General features: G+C 33.9%; 9 protein-coding genes across 11 annotated transcripts in view; 3 read left to right on the top strand and 6 right to left on the bottom strand.

Moving 5' to 3' along the window:
* LOC125813770 (ubiquitin-60S ribosomal protein L40) overlaps positions 1–22,131 on the bottom strand; it is a 275,584-nt gene that overhangs the window by 138,523 nt on the left and 114,930 nt on the right. The window lies entirely within an intron of this gene.
* LOC125813722 (oligopeptide transporter 6) lies at positions 31–4,309 on the bottom strand. Its single transcript, XM_049493181.1, has 6 exons — positions 3,821–4,309; positions 2,425–2,522; positions 1,572–2,141; positions 1,143–1,401; positions 867–1,049; positions 31–688 (listed from the first exon to the last, which is right to left on the bottom strand). Exons 1-6 carry the CDS (start codon positions 4,307–4,309, stop codon positions 71–73), a joined length of 2,217 nt encoding a protein of 738 aa, XP_049349138.1. The 3' UTR covers positions 31–70.
* LOC125813761 (RNA-binding protein 2-like) lies at positions 5,106–8,655 on the bottom strand. Its single transcript, XM_049493232.1, has 7 exons — positions 8,400–8,655; positions 7,407–7,528; positions 7,069–7,303; positions 6,931–6,992; positions 6,763–6,844; positions 5,514–5,634; positions 5,106–5,410 (listed from the first exon to the last, which is right to left on the bottom strand). Exons 1-6 carry the CDS (start codon positions 8,488–8,490, stop codon positions 5,531–5,533), a joined length of 696 nt encoding a protein of 231 aa, XP_049349189.1. The 5' UTR covers positions 8,491–8,655; the 3' UTR covers positions 5,106–5,410; positions 5,514–5,530.
* On the top strand, positions 11,642–12,789 carry LOC125813774 (protein yippee-like At4g27740). The gene is made up of 2 exons (XM_049493244.1): positions 11,642–11,864; positions 12,435–12,789. The coding sequence occupies exons 1-2, from the start codon at positions 11,766–11,768 to the stop codon at positions 12,657–12,659; spliced, it is 324 nt and encodes a 107-aa protein (XP_049349201.1). The 5' UTR covers positions 11,642–11,765; the 3' UTR covers positions 12,660–12,789.
* Positions 14,005–15,593, top strand: LOC125813776 (protein yippee-like At4g27745). Of its 3 annotated transcripts, none has more exons than XM_049493245.1 (4): positions 14,005–14,029; positions 14,353–14,449; positions 14,565–14,703; positions 15,224–15,593. In XM_049493245.1, exons 3-4 carry the CDS (start codon positions 14,611–14,613, stop codon positions 15,449–15,451), a joined length of 321 nt encoding a protein of 106 aa, XP_049349202.1. In that variant the 5' UTR covers positions 14,005–14,029; positions 14,353–14,449; positions 14,565–14,610; the 3' UTR covers positions 15,452–15,593. The 3 variants fall into 3 exon arrangements, with proteins under 3 accessions (XP_049349202.1, XP_049349203.1, XP_049349204.1); XM_049493246.1 differs by having other exon boundaries at positions 14,016–14,121; XM_049493247.1 differs by lacking the exon at positions 14,005–14,029 and adding an exon at positions 14,078–14,117.
* Positions 16,512–17,468, bottom strand: LOC125813993 (WRKY transcription factor 22-like). The gene is made up of 2 exons (XM_049493472.1): positions 17,213–17,468; positions 16,512–16,813 (listed from the first exon to the last, which is right to left on the bottom strand). The coding sequence occupies exons 1-2, from the start codon at positions 17,466–17,468 to the stop codon at positions 16,512–16,514; spliced, it is 558 nt and encodes a 185-aa protein (XP_049349429.1).
* LOC125813992 (probable WRKY transcription factor 33) lies at positions 19,512–20,171 on the bottom strand. The gene has a single exon (XM_049493471.1). The coding sequence runs from the start codon at positions 20,169–20,171 to the stop codon at positions 19,512–19,514; it is 660 nt and encodes a 219-aa protein (XP_049349428.1).
* LOC125813760 (thylakoid lumenal 17.4 kDa protein, chloroplastic) overlaps positions 20,451–22,131 on the top strand; it is a 115,547-nt gene continuing 113,866 nt past the window's right edge. The window contains exon 1 of the mRNA XM_049493231.1: positions 20,451–20,457. The gene's annotated coding sequence lies outside the window, so the exon portion shown is untranslated. The remainder of the gene's footprint in view (positions 20,458–22,131) is intronic.
* Positions 21,380–22,090, bottom strand: LOC125813991 (WRKY transcription factor 22-like). Its single transcript, XM_049493470.1, has one exon. The coding sequence runs from the start codon at positions 22,088–22,090 to the stop codon at positions 21,380–21,382; it is 711 nt and encodes a 236-aa protein (XP_049349427.1).

The raw sequence follows: 22,131 nt of genomic DNA, 5'->3' as shown, positions 1-22,131 counted from the left end.
TTGAAAAAGACTGATGAGTTCATGAACTAGTATAGAAACTAATGACTTCAAGATATACTTCTAAAAGAAATTACAGAATGGCTGGACATCCTATAGCAGGAACCCCTTTAGCCGTAGGACAAGCAGCCAACGGACATCCATCTATATTATTTCCCCACCAGTCGATATTGATATCTTTCGATTGTATGGTGATGAACAACAAGACCGCGATGAAAGCAGTTCCAGCATCCAGACCACCAGATAAAACATAGTTGTAACGTTCCCACAAGTGAGGCCAACGTCTGTAGACAACATAACCAGAAAGGAATGCTACAATCAGCCAACTCGTGTAGTTCACTGAGCTTGCTGGAGGCATCATGGCTGTTGAGCCCAGTAGTACTGGCATGTGTATGAGGGAAATCCATTTCTGCTTAGGGAAAATCTTTTGTGCCAACCAAACTATTATAGGGGAAATGGCTCCTCCTAGAAAGAACCAATTGACATTGGAGTAAACACCAAGTGATCCAAATATTCTTTTTGGCCCAATGAGCCCCCAGATAACAGAGGCATCGTAGAAAACACGGTCCTGTGGACATTTCCACGGGCTGTTGGCTGGTAGCACGGAGACGTCGCAGAGATTTGGCACTGATCCCATGAGCCACCATGCAGTAATTGTGTATATGATTATTGATATGAATGTTCCCAGCATCTGAAAAGAAAATAGAAGTCTATGTTAGAGTAGGTCAAAGTCCCACACTCGTGGCATATCAGAGCCAGATCCATCCTCGTTTGGGCTCCCGGTCCACGCTCAAGTTGGATATGGGCGTGAAGTGTTAGAGTAGGTCAAAGTGTCCACACTAAGCATTACTACAACAGAACTTAATTACCTGAGCCATAAACATTGCCCTTGGAGGAATTTTCATGTAGTGACCAAGCTTGAAATCATAGACAAAACTAAGAGCTTGGGCCATGCTAATGTACCCATACACCTTGAACAACATGTTAGCCACAGGGAATCCAGGGTACATATACCCCCAAACATACTCTGTGATGATATTAAGACCTGGTTGCTGATTCAAAACAGAAATAAAGTCAAAACGACACGAACATGACATACTAATTCAAACATAAAAGAGATATCAGTTTTCGGGTGATTGAGTTACCTGGTTCGTAGTAGCAACAATTATTCCTATGGGTAGAGTGAAACCAAAGGCTATAACAAAAGCTAGCAATACACCCCACCAAGTTAATTGGAATGTTTCGAGATAATGCTGACAAATGAAGAAGATTAAGGCCATGTTTACAACAAGAACAATATGGAACCACCACATTGGAACCTGCTTGTATTTTTTCATTAGCCTTGTGTGCACATCTAATTTCTTTCGCTGGTCGAATGCTTCTCTGAATCCATTCCACACTTCACTGCAGAATACAAATTCTTTCAATCAGAGCCAAAAAAGAATGGCATTCAAAAGAAAACATTATCAAGGGATCTTTCGTTTATGGTCTGCTAATGCAGAGATTATAATGTAAAAGTTATACATTAGTCGTGCAACGATCTCTTAAGGGCTCTAGCATTCAATTTATCATACCTTCCGTGGAAGAGAAAAACGTGCACAAAAATAGCGCCAAGAGCAGCAAATCCAAGACCATATGTCATGGCAAAGAAGGTACTCAAATGCAACTGACCATATTGATTATAGGCAGCATAATCAAGCTGAAAGTGTGGATCAATGACTCCCTCAGTGTTGTATTCCGTCCCATTTACCGTGTAGAGGTCAGAAGAGAAAATTGGGAAAGTCTTGGCTTTGTAAACGTTGTACCAATAAGTGAGCGGAGTCATGAAATACATTACAAGTACAAAACCAACTCCAATATTAGCAGTGGCAAACCATGGACTAGCTAAAGGACTTCCAAGGTACGATGAAATGGTTGTCCAATCGAATCCTATGGCACCAATACCAAGGCCCTGCATACCAGAGCCCAACTGTTGAACAAAGATGGATTTGGGAGCAAACCAACACAGCCAAGAAAATGATGTCAACATCTGGAAAAGGTAACCAGGGAAAACGTAGTATGCAAAGCTGAAAACTAAGGCTATGAGGAAGAACTGTATCCGTGTTGTACTGCCTTTTGCTCTATTCTCCTTTTCGTGCAGAGCCCTGCACAATTATACAATACTAAGTACCAGCTCATCTGTAAAATATCTACACAACAAAAACTACATACAAGTGAATATTTTACACTACGGGTGTATTTTAACGCGTTGTAACATGTAATCTATTTCATTTTCCATGTTACTAGTACCACTTCTAGTGATGGTTATAATTATCTTTTAGGCAATCTGATAGTGCGTATCAAATTTAAAATCAAATCTATAGACAACCTGATATAACTAGTAACTAATCTACTATCATGGTGTAACATAAACAAATGCATATATACCTGAATAAGGAGACCTGAACCAAACTACCTGGCCACCACATTTCTGCTGGCTCAACAAGAAGCTTCCGGAAAATACCAGCCCAACCAAAACCTAACATCTGTCATTTGTTTGTAGATATATAAATATAAATAACAACATATTCAGTATATTCGTACAAAATGAAGTCTGAAGAGAATACTGCTATAAAGTGTAGCTTTAGTGACTTGTGTCAAATTTAGGTAGTAAATATCAACTCATAAAATATTTCAGACAGGTTTATAACTACAAAGGTTGAACAACTCAATTAGCTAGTAAAGTTTTTAAAGGTTGAACATATTGCATTATTTGATTATGGATTCATAATTTTATATTTGTCACTTTATGACAAAAGTTACTATTTGAAGAGTCAAATGAGCTTTTTCACATGTCTTTTAAATGTTTTATAATTATTGTGATTTATATATATACAAGGTTTATTAAAAAAAAAAAAAAAGAAGATTCTACGTCTAAATTCACACCAAAATTCAATAGTTTTGTTTAAAAAACTTAAGTGACTTTTCACATGTATATATTATTATGTTCGAGTAAAACTATACCGAGTAAAATTAGTACTCTCTCCACTCCATTTCAATTTGTTTGGAATGGTCAAAGGATATTTTTTTATTTAATTTTTAATTATATTGATTTTATTTCAAAACAATTGAAGATTTCATATTATTTATTTCTCACAATTAGGGGTGTCAGAAATGAACCCAAACATATATAACCCGCCCAGAATTTTTAAGGGTTGGGCTCAAAATAATTTGAATTGGGTTCAATCTCAACTCATTCAAGCCTAACCCATTTTAAGATAATTCTCAATTGAGCCCAATTCAATCTCCAATTTCAACCTGTTTTAAAACTTTTTACTAAGATATGTTCCTATATTAAAGGTATGAATTATTATCTATTTAACATCTTTTAGGATTTATCTATCCGTTTGTAACTTTTTTTTAAAAAAAAATCTTGAGCTGAAATTCGAATTATGATTATAAAAGTTAAATATCACTATGTTAAAATTATTGAGATTTGCCGGGTCAAGATCCAACCCGTTTTTTTTTAGACCAAAGTAAACTTGGGCGGGTCAAGACCCGACCCAATTTCTATTTCAACCCATTTTAATATCTCCAATTTCAACCCAACCCGCCCATTTGACACCCCTACTCACAATATTAGGGATTTGACCACCGTACTCCAAATGCACCAAACAAATTTAAACAGAGGAAATAAATTTTCATACACATATATACAAAATTTAATCAAACTCATCAAATATAACAGTTGAATATACTATGAAATAACAAAAGCATGTAAAAAAAAAAACAGATACTTTTTCTTTTATAAAAAAACAAGAATATAATAACTAGAAAAAGTTACCTGAGTTGTGGCCATGATAAGCAATGCTGGAAAAAATTCAAGTGGTCTCTTATAGTAAAGTTTAACAGCACTCAATATATGCGTAGCATAAACGGTTCCAGCGCCCGCATTAGCGAAAATCGTAATCAACACGTGCTCCTTAATATTAAATCGGCCCGGATTGAGTGTAAACGCCCAACCCGTGCCCTCGAAAAACACCCTCTTTGTTATAATTTTCGCCATGAGGTGCCCAATGGGCACCACTGCGATCTGAACCGCTGTCGATGAAATCGTCAGCGGTTGAGTACGATACCAAAAAAACTGATTCACAAAAGATAACAAAATACAAGAAGTGATCCCAAGGAACCACATTCTAAATGTTAATACAGGTGTTGTTGGATCATCAGTTTTTGGCACTGTCATTTCTACTTCTTTAATTGGGCATTCTTCATCATCCTTATTAGTCTCCTCTTTCGATAAATTCATTTCATCAACTTGTATTTCTGCCATTAAAACCTTGTTCTAAAAACCCAAAAAAATTGTTTGTATTGAATGAAGGATAAGATTAAAAGTTCTTGTACCTAATTATCATACGTATTTGGTAAAAAAAATATGGCTAAGTACGGAATATTAATTGATTTAAGAAGAAAATAAGAATTGGCTATAAATAGGACTTTTAGAGGAAAAAAATGAGGATTCATTATCTTTGAAAGGTGCAGTGTTTGGGTTAAGGTAGGTAACTATTAAGTATTTTCTATATAAAGGATTATGAAGATTTGTTTTAGTAATTTTAAGTGTGGATTTGTTTGAGATATTTAAGGTAAATAATTAATTAATTGAAATGATGAATATTACGTTATCAATCGTGAGATTGATCTTCTACATACAACTGTCAAACAATTAATTATTTTTTTTTATTAATGTGAAATATTTGAATACGAAAAGGGTGGGAGTTGAGAGTTTGGGGGATATTACCGTGATAAAGCGTCTCCGCCACTCCATCTATCTTTATTTGCCCACTATATTATTTTGAAATGTCCAACAATATTTGTCTAATTTATAAAACTACTGAATAATTTACCATCTTGTGTGTTGTGTTGTGTCCACAGATCTCTTATTTCACAATTTTTAATAATATTTGAAGATTATTTCAAACAAGTGTTCCAAAAACTATGTTCTCCAGCGTATTTACTTTTCTTTTGCCAAATATTTCCTTTGCAACGTCCGCTCAAGGTTTTAAAACCTAATAGTGTCAACTCTAGGAAACAAGTCTGAGATTTTTACCACATGATCAAACAAGCAACTCTAAAAATAGTACAAAGTACTTCCCACTTATCATTAAAGTTACAATGGTATATTATAAATAACATCCTACGCACCAGATAAAACTGAAATCATCTTTCAGCAATCAGGATATGAAATATAACAACACCCGTGTTCTGCAAAGGACGGCGCAGAAATTGACACGGAAATGACGACTACCATTTCTTCCCATGCAAGGAGAAAAGGCTGGTCCTAATGAAACCACCCATTCAGAGAGAGAGATGTCAAACACAAAACCGCAAAGCTGGCATAACATCTAAACATGTAATCTCCGAATTCAAGTTGATCCTACAGAGCGGGTCGTTCCAAAATTTAGCTCGATTGATGAATTGATAACATAGCCTTTGATCGTTAGTAATAAAGGTCAAGTGCACATAGTCTAGCATATCACCTGTAAAGATGCATAATTCAATGCTTTCCGCGATACCCACCACCTGACCTGGCACCAGGACGGCGAGCAAATTGCAGCCTTAAGTTGGGCGAATCACGGTCATGCTCGTCCAATTTATAACCTGCAAGATTGAGATACAGTATCTCACGCCGCGCACATCATTGATGATTTAGGTACAGACGCGCAAACATGTAACTTAGTGTTTGTTGTCCAAAAACTGGCATGAGATCACTTTATAAACTTAATGCACGAAACAATTTGCACTGGAATTCAATCAGGTCATGCAAAGTCAAAAGCATGTCAAAGCTATAAACAGGCCTGCAAATTTTCCTTTACCTTTAAGGAACTCCAATTCCCTTTCAATTACTAGAAGAAAAAAGTTTAACGTGAAAGTCACTCGAAGAAACAAAATGAAAAACTACAGAAGAGGTGAATAAAAATTGACTACTCCCTCCTTGTTAGAGTCAAGAAAGATGAGAAACATAATTCCTTTTGGCAAATCATAACTTTTTTTGGGTGTGCTTCAATCGGACTGCAGATTTGCTCCCCACTAACCAAATGGAAAGGGAAGAAATAAGGAACAATATCTATTAAATTGGTTGTCTAGGGCTACATATAAGAAATACAGTCATTTTTGTCTATGGAATCTTCTGTTTTCCACAGGAATGGCTGGAGAATCTTTCATGCTAGAAACATAGAAGCTATGTCTCAGATGCAGGTAGCCAAATAAAGAGTGCAATCACAGAAGAGTCTATGATCAGATGCATCCAGTGAAAAAAAGAGAGCAAACACTACGAAATGATCGAAAAAGTACTACCAGCATTTAAGCTAGCTTTCACAGAGCCTAATTAAAGAGTACTGCATAAAATAAATAATGGTCATGATTTGCACTTGCTCTCTGGACGGGAAAACTTGCTAGAGAAAGCTAAGTTTCCTGACTTAGAAGCTATGTTAACCTTCCATTTCCTTACAGCCTGACTTAAATGCCAGGTAGTTCTTAATTTTATAGCCATTATTACCCAAGGCCTTATCCACCGAACAACTGTCCACTGCATCCCACACCTCTTCCTTCCAATTGCCCTCTCTAGCCACTCAACTCAGTCTTTTAACTTCTTAAAATTGTATCCCTCCGAACTTTGGTTGTATCTCATCGATAAGTAAGCTCTGATAGAAGACTGACTATACTACAAGCCTAAAACCAGATAAGTCACAAGATTAATTTTACTGATGGCGGGTGCAGAAATCTCACCTTGTAAAGTATCCATCGCAGTGGCTGCATGGGCTGGACTCATAAAATCAACAAAGCAAAGAACAAATGGATGCCCTCCTGGCTACATAAGTTGATGGAACAGAGAATTCCTAAGAAAACATCATAATAGAACTACGACTAGAAATAAATCTATAGGTGTATTCTTACATGTCGTGATTCTTTGATCACCAGTCTAACTTCTTTGAAGCCTACGAATGGTCGAAATATATCTGCAAACTGGAGTCAAAGAAAGAACTAGAAAGGTAACTAAAATAGTGAAATGGGAGAAGCAGTATAGAAGGATACGTGACACCTCTCTTCGGGTGCAATTAGCAGGCAACCCCTCCACAAACAATGTACTGCTAGCCTCAGGTGGAAGAGGAACTTCTGGTCTAACACCTCCAAACTCAATGGTCCTGCTTCTAGCAGCAACTGGTTCTGATCCCACAGAACCCATAACACGTGGACCGTCAATAGAAAGACTGCCTACTCCATTACTCATGGATCTTGCAGAGTCACCACCAGCATACGAAGAAGTTTGCTGATAAATTTTGAACTATATGTTAGACTCATACATTGTCAAGGAACTGAGCATAAAAGGATATGAAAATTAACCACACACAAACGAACCAAAAATTAAGTACCCCGCTTCGCAAGTATTGTTCATAGGATGTTTCAATAGGATCTGTTTCCCTAATGGCATGATGCATTCCTTGTACATCATTGTGGCTATGACTGCCAGGCATCTCAGGACCACTTGGAACATCTATGAGGTGACAACATCAAATGATGGTATTACTTCCCAATAGAGAAGAATTAGCAATAACTCCAATAAGCACACTCATAGATAAACAAGCTACTAGGAACACGCGTACAAACAAACAAGAAAGTGGTAACCTAAACTAGGCAACATGATGTTCAAACATTGTCAGAATCAAGTCAGCAACAGGAGAGAACAGAATGAAAACCAAGCCAACTACTTGGAGAAGACTTGTCCACTTTCCTCTTAATAATTAAGAAAAAAATGTCCAAGGTTTAATCAACTGCTGAGATCAGGGGATCTTAGTAGCTCAATTGATTAGCTACCTAAACTTCCACCCCATTGGTTAGTGTTCGATTTCCCACCTTGTAATCCCCTCCCCATTTCCCCTTCGCCTTCTCCTTCGCCATTTTTTACTGCTGAGATTAACCACATTGCGTGTATATAACCATTTCTATCTGAGGAAACAAAAAGCTCCCAGCAACCAAGGTAAAGTTTCAGTTGATCATCGAATTTAGGCCAACCGATACAAAAAATTACCTCTTTAACTTGTTCCTCTTACTTCTATGAATGAAGTCCTTAAAAAAATATTTATTTTCAATTGCTAGCACAATAAATACTTTTCCGACTGGATTATAGAAAGGGAAATTTACCTTGAGCATTGGGGTAAAATCATCACACCAATAAATCCTTTTTTTTACTCACTTTAATCTTACGAATCACCTACTACTTTAATTTTGTAACACCAGATCAATTTATGAACATATCCCTTTAAAAAAAACCTAGCTTTTGCCAATTCAGGGAAAGAACAACGATGTGACCCAAATTAGCAAAAATTAATCACTTGAAAGAGCGAAGGGAAGTAGATGAAAGGTACCATTTTCGGTCCTCGGGCGTTTTGAGGGGACCGGAGGAAGAGAAACGGGATGTATCCGGCCGTCGGTGACTCTCCAGTAAGCATCTGCCATTTCGATGGAGAATAAAAAGGAATTAATGACCCAAAACACCTCGATTTGCTGCTCTAAGATCGGAGTTATACCCCGATTTTACAGTAGTTATAAATCCGTCAACGATCTTCTCTGTGTTTTTTTTCCTTCTAATGTACTTCTGAGGAACCAAAGTACGAAACGAAAATTTACTTCTCTTTTTATCATATCTTTTTTTACCGTCCTTTTTAGTTAGTATTTTTCGAAAGTCAATTTTCGATACAGTAATGGGACAAGCTACGGGGCTGTTCTAAGGCTTTATGGGGCAGGGCAATTTTAAAGTTGTGTGGGATGACTTGAAATGGGTTTTTTAAAAATTAATGTGGTGTGGGATGGGTTGCGGGTAGGGACGTAGGGTTGTTCATGGTTACGGTTAAAAAATCAAATCGAATCGCAATTCGAACCTAATTGATTAAAAAAATCAATTTGATTTGGTTAGGTTTTGTTTTCAATTTTGAAAATCGATAGTATTTGGTTTGGTTTTAAATTTTGAAAACTAATACTATTTGGTTTGGTTTTGGTTTTACTAAAAAAACAACCGCAAGAATAACCAAATCGAACTTATAAATTAGATATATAAATTTTATAATTTTTTATATATTGTTCATAAATAAAATTTAAATATTTTGTTAAATTTTAATTAACTTAAGTCTTTAACGTTACTATTCTATCAAAGCCCAACACTTTAGCCCGACTATAACAATCCTAAGTCCAAGTTCATCCAAATCCATTTTAGTCTTTACCTACCTTACTTCACATAAAATAGTCACACTTTCTTTTAATTGAATCACTTTGTTTGTGTAATGATAACTCTAGTATTGCTTAATTGAATCAATAATTATTTTTTTTGTGGATTGTTCATGTACTAGGTGATTGTGTCTATCAAGATAGGTACATCCTAAAAAAATTATTACTTTTAGACCGAATAAACCAGAAAAACTAAAATAAATCGTACCAAATTGACAATAATCAAACCGACAATTATTTTTTTCGTTTGGTTTTAGAAATTTAAAAAAACCGACTAGATTGGTTTGGTTTTGATTTTAATCAATAACCAAACCACGAACACCCCTAGTTGTGGGTCTATGCGGTTTTATGTTTCAAACTTAATTTTAACTTTTTACATGTTATAAGAGTGACAAATCATTATTTATATATAATTTCTTTAAAGTCACTAAAATATTGAAGATTGTAAATGAAAATAGTTAAATCAAAACTAATAAAATTTCTTACCTGCTTTCCAACTAAGCTCTAAAAATAGAATTTTAAGTTATTATTTATTAAATTAAAACAATTTGATCAGAAAATAATTTTATTTTTAATTTCAAACTTGATTAAAAAAGAGAAACAATCAAAAAATTTATGCGGGGCAGATTCATGTGAGACGGGTTTATGTGGGGCAAGGTCGAGCAGGTTAAAAATTAAAAAAAGTTATCATGCGGTGCGGAGCGATGCGGGTTAAAATTTTTACGGGTTAAGCTCAACCTGATCCGCCCCATCCTATCCCTCCATTTGCCATCTCTAATCAATTTGATTAATTTTTAAAATTAAATTAAATTATATTAATTTGATAAATTAAAGACTCCTAACTCATACTCCCTCTGTCCCATTTTATTTGACACTTTGTGGATTTCGAGATTCAAACAAGTCTATCTTTTATACATTTTGAATTATCAATTATTATGACTTATAGTACTTTTACGTAGTTTACAAATATATAAATTTCATTTCAAAAATAATTGAAGATTCTGTGCGCAAATTATCAATCAAACTTAACATATTTAACTCTCAAAGAATGAAAAATGTCACTTATTAAGACCATCTCCAAACCACCTCTATTTTACTCTCCATTCTCTATATTTGGAGAGTAAAATGGAGAATGAATACTCCAACCCCTCTTTATTTTAGACTCTATTCTTCATTTTTAGAGAGTTAAATAGTAGTTCTCCAAATTTGAAGAACTACTATTCACACTCTCTATTTCACCTTTTCAATATTTTATTATTATTTTTATTATTTTCTAATTAACATATTATTTTACATATAATGTCATTAATTAAATATCTAATATTCATAATTCTTTTTAAATGTAATATAATATTTTTAAAAATATATTATTTAATATATGCTACTTTCATCCCGAATTTAAAATATTTTAATTTTTTTTCTAATTTTCGTCAATAATATAATATAATTTTATTTTTGATTTTCACTATAAAGAATGCACAAAATTAAAATGATAAGATGAAAATTTAATTTAAAATACAATACATAACATAATAATTAATTTATCACAATAATAATTTAATAATCCGGTCGGTCGTTGTCAAATTTAGCACTATTCGAAAAAAAAAATTAGGGTATGATGGTAGATGAAAATCTCCGATTTGAACAATTTTTAGCTAGACATAAAAAATTAAGGACAAAAATGAACTCCGTAATGCATTAATAGAATATTTATGGGAGTAACGTAATAATTTTGAAAGTTGAGTGTTTATGTAATTGTATTTCACTTTTATTTGAATTTTTTCATTAATTTGTATATTATATAATATTTTCTTCCAATTTATATTATTAGAAATTTAAAATAAAATATAATTTTATATTAAATAAAAAAATTGAAAAAATAAATTTTATATTACATGAAAATTATATAAAGTAATTATTTGGGAAAAAGAAAGAAGGAATTTATATTATGAAATAAGTAAATAAGAATGCAATAGAAATAATAATATAATATTGAGAAAAGACAAAAAAAATTGTTTTTAGAGAGTAAAATAGAGAATTGAATTGAAATTGATTGTTTGAAAAAATAAAAAATTCTATATTTGAAGAGTAAAATAAAGTTTAGGATTGAAGATATCATAAGTAAGAGAGAGAGTACAATTTATAACTTATAAATAACAAACAATAAGCCAAAAGTCTCATTTGAGGTCTACCTAGTCCACAATAAGACAAAAAAAGTCTCCATCTAGATAGTATTTTCCACCCCTATTTTATCCTATCCTATCCTCCATCATTGTCAAAAAGCAATTGCTTAGAAAATTCATCTTCCTTGCGCAGGTGGTAATAATACTAGTATATTACTACTACTTTTCCACGCCAGAAAAACGAACAACAATGAATTTGGCATCTCAAAATCAATTATCCCCTAATTTCCTCCTCCTATATATATAATTGCATCTACATATAATCAGACTCAATCCCTTCTCCCTCTCTTTCTTTTATATATACAGACACACACTGTTAATTAATTAATGGCGGACGCTGCTACGTATAATCACCCTTTGTTTAGCTGCAGAATTTGCCAGAATCCCATCGCTCTTCGAGATGATCTTCTCTCTAAACGCTTTGTGGTAATTACACTTATTTCTTCACTACTAAGACTACTTTTTTCCTCTGTTTTTTTTTTAATTCGGATTTCGCGTCGGGAAGTCCATATTTGGGAGTAAAATTTTCTCTAACAAAGGCGATTCCGTACTCAAGGAGAATCGAACCCAAGACCTTTCGGTTAAGCATGAAAGAGTACTTATCACTCCACGTTGTTACTTTTTTCCTCTGTTTATTTAAGTAATCCTCCGTTGACTTCAATTGATCCATACAACAACATATATAGATATTCTAATCTCACAAGTGAAATTTAAGAAGATAGAATATCGGAATAAAGGAGGGATTGTTTTCGATAAAAAAAAGAAGACCAAATCATCTTTCAATAATTGCATTCAACTTCAATTGATCCGTACAACAAGATATATTCCGTCCAATTTGACAAGTGAGGTTTGAGATTTGAGTAAGGTAGGGTGTAGGCAGATCTTACTCGTAACTTGTGTGATGTAAAAATAGGCTGCTTTCGATAAAAATAAGCCCAAATCGTCTTTATAAAATTGTATTTAACTTCAATTGACCTATGAATTGATATTTGTTAGGCAAAATCAGGAGGAGCATACCTTTTTCGGCATGCTATGAATGTAGTGGTGGGGAAAAAGGAAGATAGAAAACTGATGACAGGTACCTTCAGTGTTGCTGATATATTCTGCAGCAAGTGTGGGCAGGAATTGGGTTGGAAGTATGTTAAAGCTTATGATCCTGCACAGAAGTACAAAGAAGGAGGTTTCATTATCGAGATTGCCAAAATTCTCAAAGAATATTAATAAATTCATCACTTATTTATGTAACAAGTACTGCTTGATCGAGTGTAAATTAATAAGATTTCTGTTCATGAAAATGGGGTTAAAAACACTACTTTTAGCCTTTGTATGTTATCATGCTGTTGATGTGTAAGAAACAGGGTAATCTTCTTTGGCAATTAAGATGATTTTCACTTGTTAATGTTAGAATATAAGATGATATATAATGTGTGCCCTAGCCAATTTCTTACCCCAAGTTCTATAATTTCGATTATTCTGGATTCGAGCCGCGTAGCTCCTATAAAAAACTTTTCATATCCAAGACTTGAATCTGATACCTCTAATTACGGAAATAGTAATACGTGGTGGTAACGTACTGCACCACATCATAGTACGTGAAGATAGTGTAAAATCTTATGAAACATTTAGGTGATAATGATGGTGTCTTTCCTTTGAGTCAACTAATTCTAGTGGGGATCGGATACGGTTCAATACGACTGGCTTACCCATTATTTTCCGGTAACCCATAAGATTCTGTAGCGGGCGAAGTGTACAAATATTAATTTTTGGGTAAGTGGTAGCTAATATTTATTATATAAAAATTATGCGGATAAATGAATATATATTAGTTAATTAACTAATATAGTTATAATTTTCATTAATTATCATTCGCGGCTTAATTTTAGCTATAATTATTGCACCTCTCTTTCTCTCTCTCGCCTCTCTCCACTCTTGTACATATACAAGTACAAATTATACATATATAAATACAAATTGATAAAGTGTATACAATTTATTCACTGATACAAATTGTATTTCATTAATACTATGTATTCATTGATACACATACATACTAATTATATACATACAGTTATGCAGATATACAAATGCAATCATTGATACATATGTATATCAGTAACATATATACAATTATCTTACATGTATACAAATACAAATCGCCTCTCTCCACTCTCTGCCCTCTCTCGCTCGCCTCGCCTCTCCTCTCCTTTTCCAATCTCGCTTGCCTCTCCACTCCTTTTTCCTCCCTCTCACAATCTCGCTCACCATATATATAAAAATAAAATTTATTTTAGTTTATATATTAGTACAAAACTAAACACATATGTTATCAGTACTATATCTCATTTTTATTCCAAAAAAAAATAATTATGTATCAAAAAATATATTCAATAGATAATTTAATACTTTATTATAACCTACGTAGAGATTGTTGAACGGTTTTACTTTACCTCCTCGAGTTAATAATAAGATCTACGCGATTACATACTCACTATTGGGCTTTACCGTGGGCATGTCCATCAATTCCATATATATATTTGGCCCAAAATCAATGGGCGGCAGAGTGGCCATGAAATCGACTGCTGTACACAACAGTGAGCTCTCATCTTCCAACAAAATCCGCTCAAGCAAAGAATAGCTACGTAATTGTTTCATCTTTATCCGTTCCTGATTTTCATGCTGGTAGGTGAGTCCAAGCAAAGAATAACAAACCTTTTACTTTTTCCCCCATTTCTGCTTTTCCTAACAAACATGATTTTGTTCTTTCATTGATGATTGTGAATTTGTTTTTTACAGCTCAGATTCTTGTAATATTGTATTGTTTTAATTCCTAGCTTTCTCTATTTGATAAATATTTTGATATTGAATTGTTTTTCGTAATCCTGTCTTTGTCATATCAACTTAAATTTCTTCTCAGTTTCGTGATTGGTAGTTTCACCAAATCCCTCATAAGAATTTCTATCGATGCCGTGCAAGTTAAACCTATCTGGGTTGTAAGCATTTTCTCTTTTAAGGTAAATAAATTTGTTTTTTTTAGGTCGATTGGGTTATGCTTTGGCTTATTGCTTCCATAGTGTAAAGGGTTTAGTTTTATTGATTTTTCGGGTTTAAATCTTTTGTTTTCTGTAGGAATTGGTCATTTGGGTTTCTGGGGTAAGTGATCAGTTTTTGTCGAATGGATGAATTAGTTGGACCTCGCTTGTACAGCTGCTATAAATGTCGAAACAATGTCTCTCTTCATGATGATATAATCTCTAAGGCATTTCAGGTGATTGTTTATATCTATGCTTCAAAAGCATATTCATTATGCTTGTATACGGAATTAGTTGGGGTCAAGCTTTGCGTGTATCTCTTATTATTCAGTTGTGGTTCCCTTTCATTTGTATGTGATCAGTGCTTTCAGATGAATATTATTAACTAAATCCCTCTATTGTATTGAGCTCAAAGTAAAGGATGGGCTTAACTAGTAGTCAAGGAAAACCTAATGAGAAATGAAGAAAAATAAGTGGAATCAACTCACTCTTATTGATGCTTTTTACAACTTCTCGACTTAATCCCTCACGGGGATGTAATGATTGTTATTTTTAAGTCCAAGAATTAGTAAATGCATAAACATTGATCTGACAATGGGCAAGGAAGGGCTATTGCTCTTTTGCACTTCAAGAATCAGATAATTCTTAACTAGTTAGTTTTTATTTGTGGTCATCTTGTTTCTGAGTTTAGGTTTTATCTGTGGTCATCTTGTTTCTGAGCCTCGTCCAAAGAAAAGAAATACTATTGCTTTTCAGGGAAGGCATGGCAGAGCTTTTCTGTTTACTCATGTGATGAATATTGTCGTTGGGGCTAAAGAAGACAGAACTCTCATGACTGGTCTTCATACTGTTGCTGATGTACTCTGTGGGGATTGCAATGAGGTTTTGGGCTGGAAGTATGAACGAGCTTATGAGCCAACTCAGAAGTACAAGGAAGGGAAATTCATACTCGAGAAATCTAAAATCGTTAAAGAGAATTGGTAGTCCACCACCAATTTCATTATTGATTCTTTATCTTAATACTCAATGTAAGTAATGTTTATCCTATCTATAATATCACTCATTGTACAGAACATGCTGAACTGAAAAATTACATATGCTCAATTGAAGTTTTGTACTTTCTGTTGTTTCATATAACTCATTGGTATGAAACTCTGTTAGTAAACAAATGCTATACTATTGCTTGAAGTTTTTATTATTCACAATTATCTTCAAACAGGTAGATAGCTTCCTGAAGAGTCTGTGACTCTCTATGTGGTATTGTTCTGTGATAAATCAGGGCCGATTTTGGACAATCCCTCTAAATGGCAGGTTAGGATGCCAATCTTAAACCAAAAATTCAGGTTTTTGTATATGTCTACAGCCAGTTCTGGTGTCAAAAGAAGCAATGGCTAAGATGGCAGAGGCCTAGCTGTGACTATTGAAATTTCCTATTATAAGAGCTTGTAGAAGCTCTTGTTCCCCACACTTACAAATTGACTCCTGTTTAAATAATGCCAAGGGCATTAAACTTATTGGCAGTGGATTGTGAAATCACTGTCTCTTAAGTTGGTAGATCCAAGATAGACTAGAATAACATTGGTGAACAATGATATGATGAACTTATCGAAAAAGATGTCCTAAATCATATAGCTGTGAATCGATGAACATAGAACAACAGAAAAAGGTTGCCTCGCTTTTGCATGTTTTGAATATCTGTTTAACTGATCATTAGGTTTAGTTCTTGCTGCTTCTAGGAACAGAAAGAATACCAGTGATTCTTGAAAATGATAGAGATGCCAAGGGAAAAGCTTGATTACTATATTAGAAAGTAATAACACTAGAAATTCAAAATTCCAAATAAAAGATCCTATTTCAGTTTCAACAGTTACTAGATCAAGAAGCAGTAGTCTAGTTAGAAACAATCTACTGACTTACTGCGGCACAGAAGAATTTCTCTCGTAAAAAGCTGGCTTGAATTACAAAGTAGAGGTAGAGAGTAAGAAGATGGGTCTTCCCGTGGTGCAGCAGCATTAGGTCTCCTGTGTACCATTGGAATGTGTTGTTAAGGAGGAGGGTGATTGTGTTGGCCTCTGTAAGTTACGATCACCTTGGTTGGGTCTTTTGAGCTTTTCTCAACACGTCTCTTTGCTGGACAATTTTTAACTTCAGTACACGAATAGTAGCTCTTTCCAGTTGGACTCGTCGTATACTTTCTCCATCTCCCATGATCCGCCTTACTCAATTCCTCAGCCAATATTTCATGTCTTTCATTTATCTTTCCATGGTAAATAAACATGTTGCCTGACTCAGTACTTGAACTTTGCATCAAGTAACTCGCCTTCTTCTTCTTCTTCTCCTCATTTTCTACAATCAGCAGTGGGGTGTTTGGAATGTGTTGTTTAAGGGTGATTGTGTTGGCCTCTGTAAGTTACGATCACCTTGGTTGAGTCTTTTGAGCTTTTCTCAACATGTCTCTTTGCTGGACAATTTTCTACTTCACTACATGAATAGTAGATCTTTCCAGTTGGATTCGTCGTACACTTTGTCCATTTCCCATGATCCACCTTACTCAATTCCTCAGCCAATATTTCATGTCTTATATTTATCTTTCTGTGGTAAATAAACATGTTGCCCGACTCAGTACTTGAACTTAGCATCGAGTATCTCGCCTTCTTCTTCTCCTCATGTTCTACAACCATCAGTGGTGTGTTTGGAATAGTTTCAGTTTGATTTTCTTGGTGGTATTCAGGTTCTTGGAAAGACTGATAACTTCATCTAACCCAAAGTAACGCTTGTTTTCCATGGCGAATGCGTCTCTAAAATCACCAACACTATTACTTTCTTCTTGGAAAAGAATTGTGTTAACAGAGTTGCCATCCCCATGAACACTGTGATCAACAAGAGCAGAGTTGCCATCCTCATGAACACCGTGATCGACAAGAGCACTAACAGAGTTGTTCATCTTGCTGCAACTTCTCACAATTGCCCATAAATCCCAGTCATTTTCGTTTTCAGCCATTGCTAACTTTTTTTTCAAGGGGAAGGCTTCATTCAGTAATGCAGGAAACTTCAAACCCAAACAGTTCGGTTATGGGCAGTTCATTTTTTAACTATTTATAACGAAATTTCAAGAATTATAGAAACAGATACTTAATCACATTGTTTAATAACCCCTTTTTTTTAAAAAAAAGAAAAGAAATGAAATTATATGTATATTTTGAAAAATATTATTCTAGAAATTTAAGTTTCTTAAAAAAAAAAGAGGGAGTAAAACGACTTTCAAGTTTCAACGTTGAAGTAGGTAAAATAAATTTTACATGAGATATTCCACATTAATTGTGTTGTTTTTACATTTTAACATACCTCATTTTTACTCTTAACTTATGTCACCCTATATTACATAGTATTTATCTTAGATTATATACAAATATATTTAAAATAATATTTTTTTGCTCACGTATTGAACACAAGAAAATAAGTAAGAAATTTACTTATTTTCCTAGAAAAAAGTTATGGAAAACATTTTCTTTCCTATCAAACACACCTTTAATCATGTCACTATGTTACTTTAGGGACATGTTTGGCCATAGATATTGCTAAAAATATTTGGAGAAAAAACTTGGAAAATTTTCTTATACATTGCATCTCTAATGTTATGAAATATATTAGGCATTTAAAATGTTAGACTTTGTTTCGAAAGTTGTTACATATTATTTCATAATATATGCTAGTGAAACATATTTAAATTATTTTAATCTAGTATCATTGGATTGATATTTAGTCTTTGAATTGATGGAAATAGTAATTTGTTCAGCTTACATAAGATATCACCAAGACTTTGTGGCAGCATCGAAATTTCAGAGGTGTTGATTGATCATCTAGTCATTTAATTTTGGGTTATTTGTCATGAAGTCATTGTTTCTTTTTCTTTTTTCTTCAAAAATCGTTTTTCTTTATCTAATTAAGCTTCTATAATCGTTTAGGCAAATATATATTTCTTTGGTAAGATTTAATAACGTGATAAGTTTTATTTTAAATATTGATTAGTAATATACTAATTAAGAATTTGAACCAATTTGAAAAAAATAAATTATGCTAAGATTATAAGATGATATCTATTGAAAGATATGTGTGGTCGAAGTGACAATACATGTAGAAAGAAATTGAGTGAGTAAATTGAAAATATATATTAAATTATCATCATTTTATGAGTTTTTATTTGAATTATTTAGCGTTCACGAAACTACCATGAATTCTTAGTGCTAGATGAATTTATTTTAAAGAATGTTTCCATTTTTATGCACCTTTTAATAAGTTATTTAAAATATTATCATATATTCAATCAATTGATTTTAAATCTTGAAAGAATTATAATGGAGAAATATTGTAAAAGGCATAACACATAAACATGTCTCTTAACTTGACTTCAAATTTTAACTTTGATCTTAAACTTTCAAAGTGCACAATGAGGCACTTTAACTATCCAACCTTAAATAAAAACACACTAAGGTAGCTCTGCCCCTGGTTAGATACCATATGACTTACTACGGCACAAAAGAATTTCAACTAGCTTGAATTACAAATAAGGGTGTACATTTGGTTTTGTATTATTCGGTTTGAATTTTTTGATTTTTGATTTTGAAGAAGTGTAACCTAATCCGAATCAAAATAAATTTGGTTTGGTTTAGTTTTTCTCTTTTCGGTTTGATTTCTTTTCAGTTCACATATTTAGTTGTATCAATAATTAGAAACATTATTAAAGTTTTTTTATATATATATATAAGGAGAAGGAACGAGATTGAATCTCTTAAATATACTTTTGAATATAAATCACAAGTAAAACGTAAAACACAATACTTAATAGTATATCAATTATAGATGTCCAAACATTAAAAATAAACAAAATCACAATGAAAAATAATAACTAAAAAGGACAAAAATAGTTAACTTCAACTTAATTCTAAATTCTAAAACCAATCCAAATTAGAATTCGGTTCCTAATTACAGCGTTGAGGTAGAAGAGGGAAAATATTTTCCCTCTTCTACCTAATGCGCAGCAGCATTAGGTCTCCTGTGTATCATTGGAATGTTGGTTAGGAGGAGGGTGATTGTGTTGGCCTCTGTAAGATACGATCACCTTTGTTGAATCTTTTGAGCTTTGCTCAACATGTCTCTTTGCTGGACATTTTTTTTTAACTTCACTACATGAATAGTAGGTCTTTCCAGTTGGACTCGTAGTATTCTTTCTCCATCTCCATTGATCCGCCTTCCCCAATTCCTCAGCCAATATTTCATATCTTTCAGTTCTCTTCCCGCGGTAAATAAACGCGTTGTTCTCCTCCTCGTGTTCTACAATCTCTAGTCGGGTGTTTGGAAAAGTTTCAGTTTGGTTTTCTTGGTTGTGGGGTTCAATTGTTGAATTATTGGTATTCAGGTTATTGGCAAGACTGATAACTTCATCTAACCCAAAGTAATGCTTGTTTTCCATGGCGAATGTGTCTCTAAAATCACCAACACTATTGCTTTCTTTTGAAAAAAGAGTTGTGTCTTGTGTGTTGTTAACAGAGTTGCCATCCTCATTAACACTACTGTGATCGACAAGAGCAGAGTTGATATGAGTAGGATCCTCATGAACACTATGATCGACATGAGCAGAGTTGTTCATCTTGCTGCAACTTCTCACAACTGCCCATATACCCCCGTCATTTTCATTTTCAGCCATTGACAACTTTTTTCTAGAGGAAGGTTTGTTCAGCTCGACCCAATGGTTAGTTAATCGAGAAACACGATCTAAAGGTGGCCGGAAGAAGAAAAAGACAGGCAGCAAAAGAGCCTTTTTCTTCTCTCTTGCTCTCTCAAAAAAATCTCTTTCAAAGACAATACTAATGAGCAATTGAATAATTCTCTCAAATTATCCTATTTATAGAGCGGTGCTAAAGTCAAAACCAACTCCAAATAGGATTATAATTTCAATCTTTTTTTAATAAGATTGGAAACAAAAAAAAAGAGAATAATTTCAATCCTTTTCTAGTTAGAATAAAGGCTTAGTTTAGTTTTTTTTTTTTTGTTGTTGATAATTTATCTTTCGAGATACTATAGGCCCTCGAAATTTATGCTTTGATGAAAATTAGCACTTCAAAATGATGACATGTTTAACTTGGTTGTAAATAAGCAGGTGTTGATGAACATACTGTCGACTTGAGGGGTACTGGGACAAGGAGCTTGCTTGGATGCTTTATTTGCTATAATGCTGGATTCATCTGCAAATCAGGCTGTATATATCTTTTCTTTTGATTTATTATTGACAGAAGTGGAGCATAAAACAAATCATCTCATATCTGAATCATTCAGATCTACATTACGTGCAAAAAAGAAGAAAAGTTCTATTTCGAATCTTTTAATTAAAATCAATAAGTGTTTATAAGTTTCAACATCTAAAATCGTTAAAGAGAATTGGTCCAATTTCATTATTGATTCTTTATCTCAATACTTAGGGGTCGTTTGGTTGGGAGTATAAGTTATTCCGAGATAAGTTAGGAATAGCTTATCCATCCCTATAATATAAATGATGGAATAAATAATCCCATGACTATCTACATTTTATCTTGAGATTATTATACCTTATACTTCACGCCAAACAATCTAATGTAGTGATTATCCTATCTATAATATCACTCATTGTATATAACATGCTGAACTGAAAAATTGCAAATGCTCAATTGAAGATTTGTACTTTCTGTTGTTTCATATAACTCTTCGGTATGCAACTCTGTATCATATAACTGCTTAACTGATCATTAGGTTCAGTTCTTGCTGCTTCTAGGAACAAAAAAAAAAATAGCAGAAAATGATCCTATTTCAGTTTCAACGTAACAGTGATTAGATGAAGAAGCAGTAGTGTAGTTAGAAACAATCCGGACTGAGTAATTACTAGGGCACAAAAGAAGAGGAAGATGGGTCTTCGGGTGGCGCAGCAGCATTAGGGCTCCTGTGTTGGTCAGGAGGAGGGTGATTGTGTTCGCCTTTGTAAGTTACAATCACCTTGGTTGGATCTGTTGAGCTTTGCTCAACATGTCTCTTTGCTGGACATTTTTTTTTAAATTCACTACACAAATAGTAGTTCTTTCCAGTTGTACTCGTTTTATTCATTATCCATCTCCACTGTTCCGCCTTCCCAAATTCCTCATACAATATTTCATGTCTTTCAATTTTCTTGCCTGACTCAGTACTTGAACTTTGCATCGAGTATCTCGCCTTCTTCTTCTTCTTCTTCTTCTTCTTCTCTTCCTCATGTTCTATAATCACCAGTGGGGTGTTTGGAATAGTTTCAGTTTGGTTTTCTTGGTTGTGGGGTGAAATTCTTGAATTGGTATTCAGGTTCCTGGAAAGACTGATAACTTCATCTAACCCAAAGTAACGCTTGTTTTCCATGGTGAATGCGTCTTTAAAATCACCAACACAATTTCTTTCTTCTTGGAAAAGACTTGTGTTAACAGAGTTGCCATCCTCATGAACAGTGTGATCGACAAGAGCAGAGTAGCCATCCTCATGAACACCATGATCGACAAGAGCAGAGTTGCTCATCTTGCTGCAACTTCTCACAATTGCCCCTAAATCCCAGTCATTTTCGTTTTCAGCCATTGGCAACTTTTTTTTTTCAAGGGGAAGCCTTCATTCAGTAA

This window comes from Solanum verrucosum, unplaced genomic scaffold, assembly GCF_900185275.1.
Source record: "Solanum verrucosum unplaced genomic scaffold, falcon-dt-bn FXZP01000205.1, whole genome shotgun sequence".
Lineage (NCBI taxonomy): Eukaryota > Viridiplantae > Streptophyta > Magnoliopsida > Solanales > Solanaceae > Solanum > Solanum verrucosum.
The sequence above is the reverse complement of the archived record's forward strand: the minus strand, read 5'-3'. Positions and strand labels throughout refer to the sequence as shown.

Bases quoted from the DNA above. Each gene is read 5' to 3' on its own strand.
- LOC125813992 (XM_049493471.1), bottom strand. From the start codon at position 20,171: ATGGCTGAAAATGAAAATGACGGGGGTATATGGGCAGTTGTGAGAAGT.
- LOC125813776 (XM_049493245.1), top strand. From the start codon at position 14,611: ATGGATGAATTAGTTGGACCTCGCTTGTACAGCTGCTATAAATGTCGA. The intron at 14,704-15,223 runs GTGATTGTTTAT...ATTGCTTTTCAG, and splicing joins TAATCTCTAAGGCATTTCAG to GGAAGGCATGGCAGAGCTTT.
- LOC125813761 (XM_049493232.1), bottom strand. From the start codon at position 8,490: ATGGCAGATGCTTACTGGAGAGTCACCGACGGCCGGATACATCCCGTT. The intron at 7,304-7,406 runs GTACTTAATTTT...AAAATTTATCAG, and splicing joins AACAATACTTGCGAAGCGGG to CAAACTTCTTCGTATGCTGG. The intron at 6,993-7,068 runs GTATCCTTCTAT...TCCAGTTTGCAG, and splicing joins CACCCGAAGAGAGGTGTCAC to ATATATTTCGACCATTCGTA.
- LOC125813722 (XM_049493181.1), bottom strand. From the start codon at position 4,309: ATGGCAGAAATACAAGTTGATGAAATGAATTTATCGAAAGAGGAGACT. The intron at 2,142-2,424 runs GTATATATGCAT...ATAATTGTGCAG, and splicing joins GTTCAGGTCTCCTTATTCAG to GGCTCTGCACGAAAAGGAGA. The intron at 1,402-1,571 runs GTATGATAAATT...TGTATTCTGCAG, and splicing joins GTTTTTCTCTTCCACGGAAG to TGAAGTGTGGAATGGATTCA.
- LOC125813774 (XM_049493244.1), top strand. From the start codon at position 11,766: ATGGCGGACGCTGCTACGTATAATCACCCTTTGTTTAGCTGCAGAATT. The intron at 11,865-12,434 runs GTAATTACACTT...GATATTTGTTAG, and splicing joins TTCTCTCTAAACGCTTTGTG to GCAAAATCAGGAGGAGCATA.
- LOC125813993 (XM_049493472.1), bottom strand. From the start codon at position 17,468: ATGGCTGAAAACGAAAATGACTGGGATTTATGGGCAATTGTGAGAAGT. The intron at 16,814-17,212 runs GTCTTTCCAAGA...TGCTGATTGTAG, and splicing joins TGGGTTAGATGAAGTTATCA to AAAATGAGGAGAAGAAGAAG.
- LOC125813991 (XM_049493470.1), bottom strand. From the start codon at position 22,090: ATGGCTGAAAACGAAAATGACTGGGATTTAGGGGCAATTGTGAGAAGT.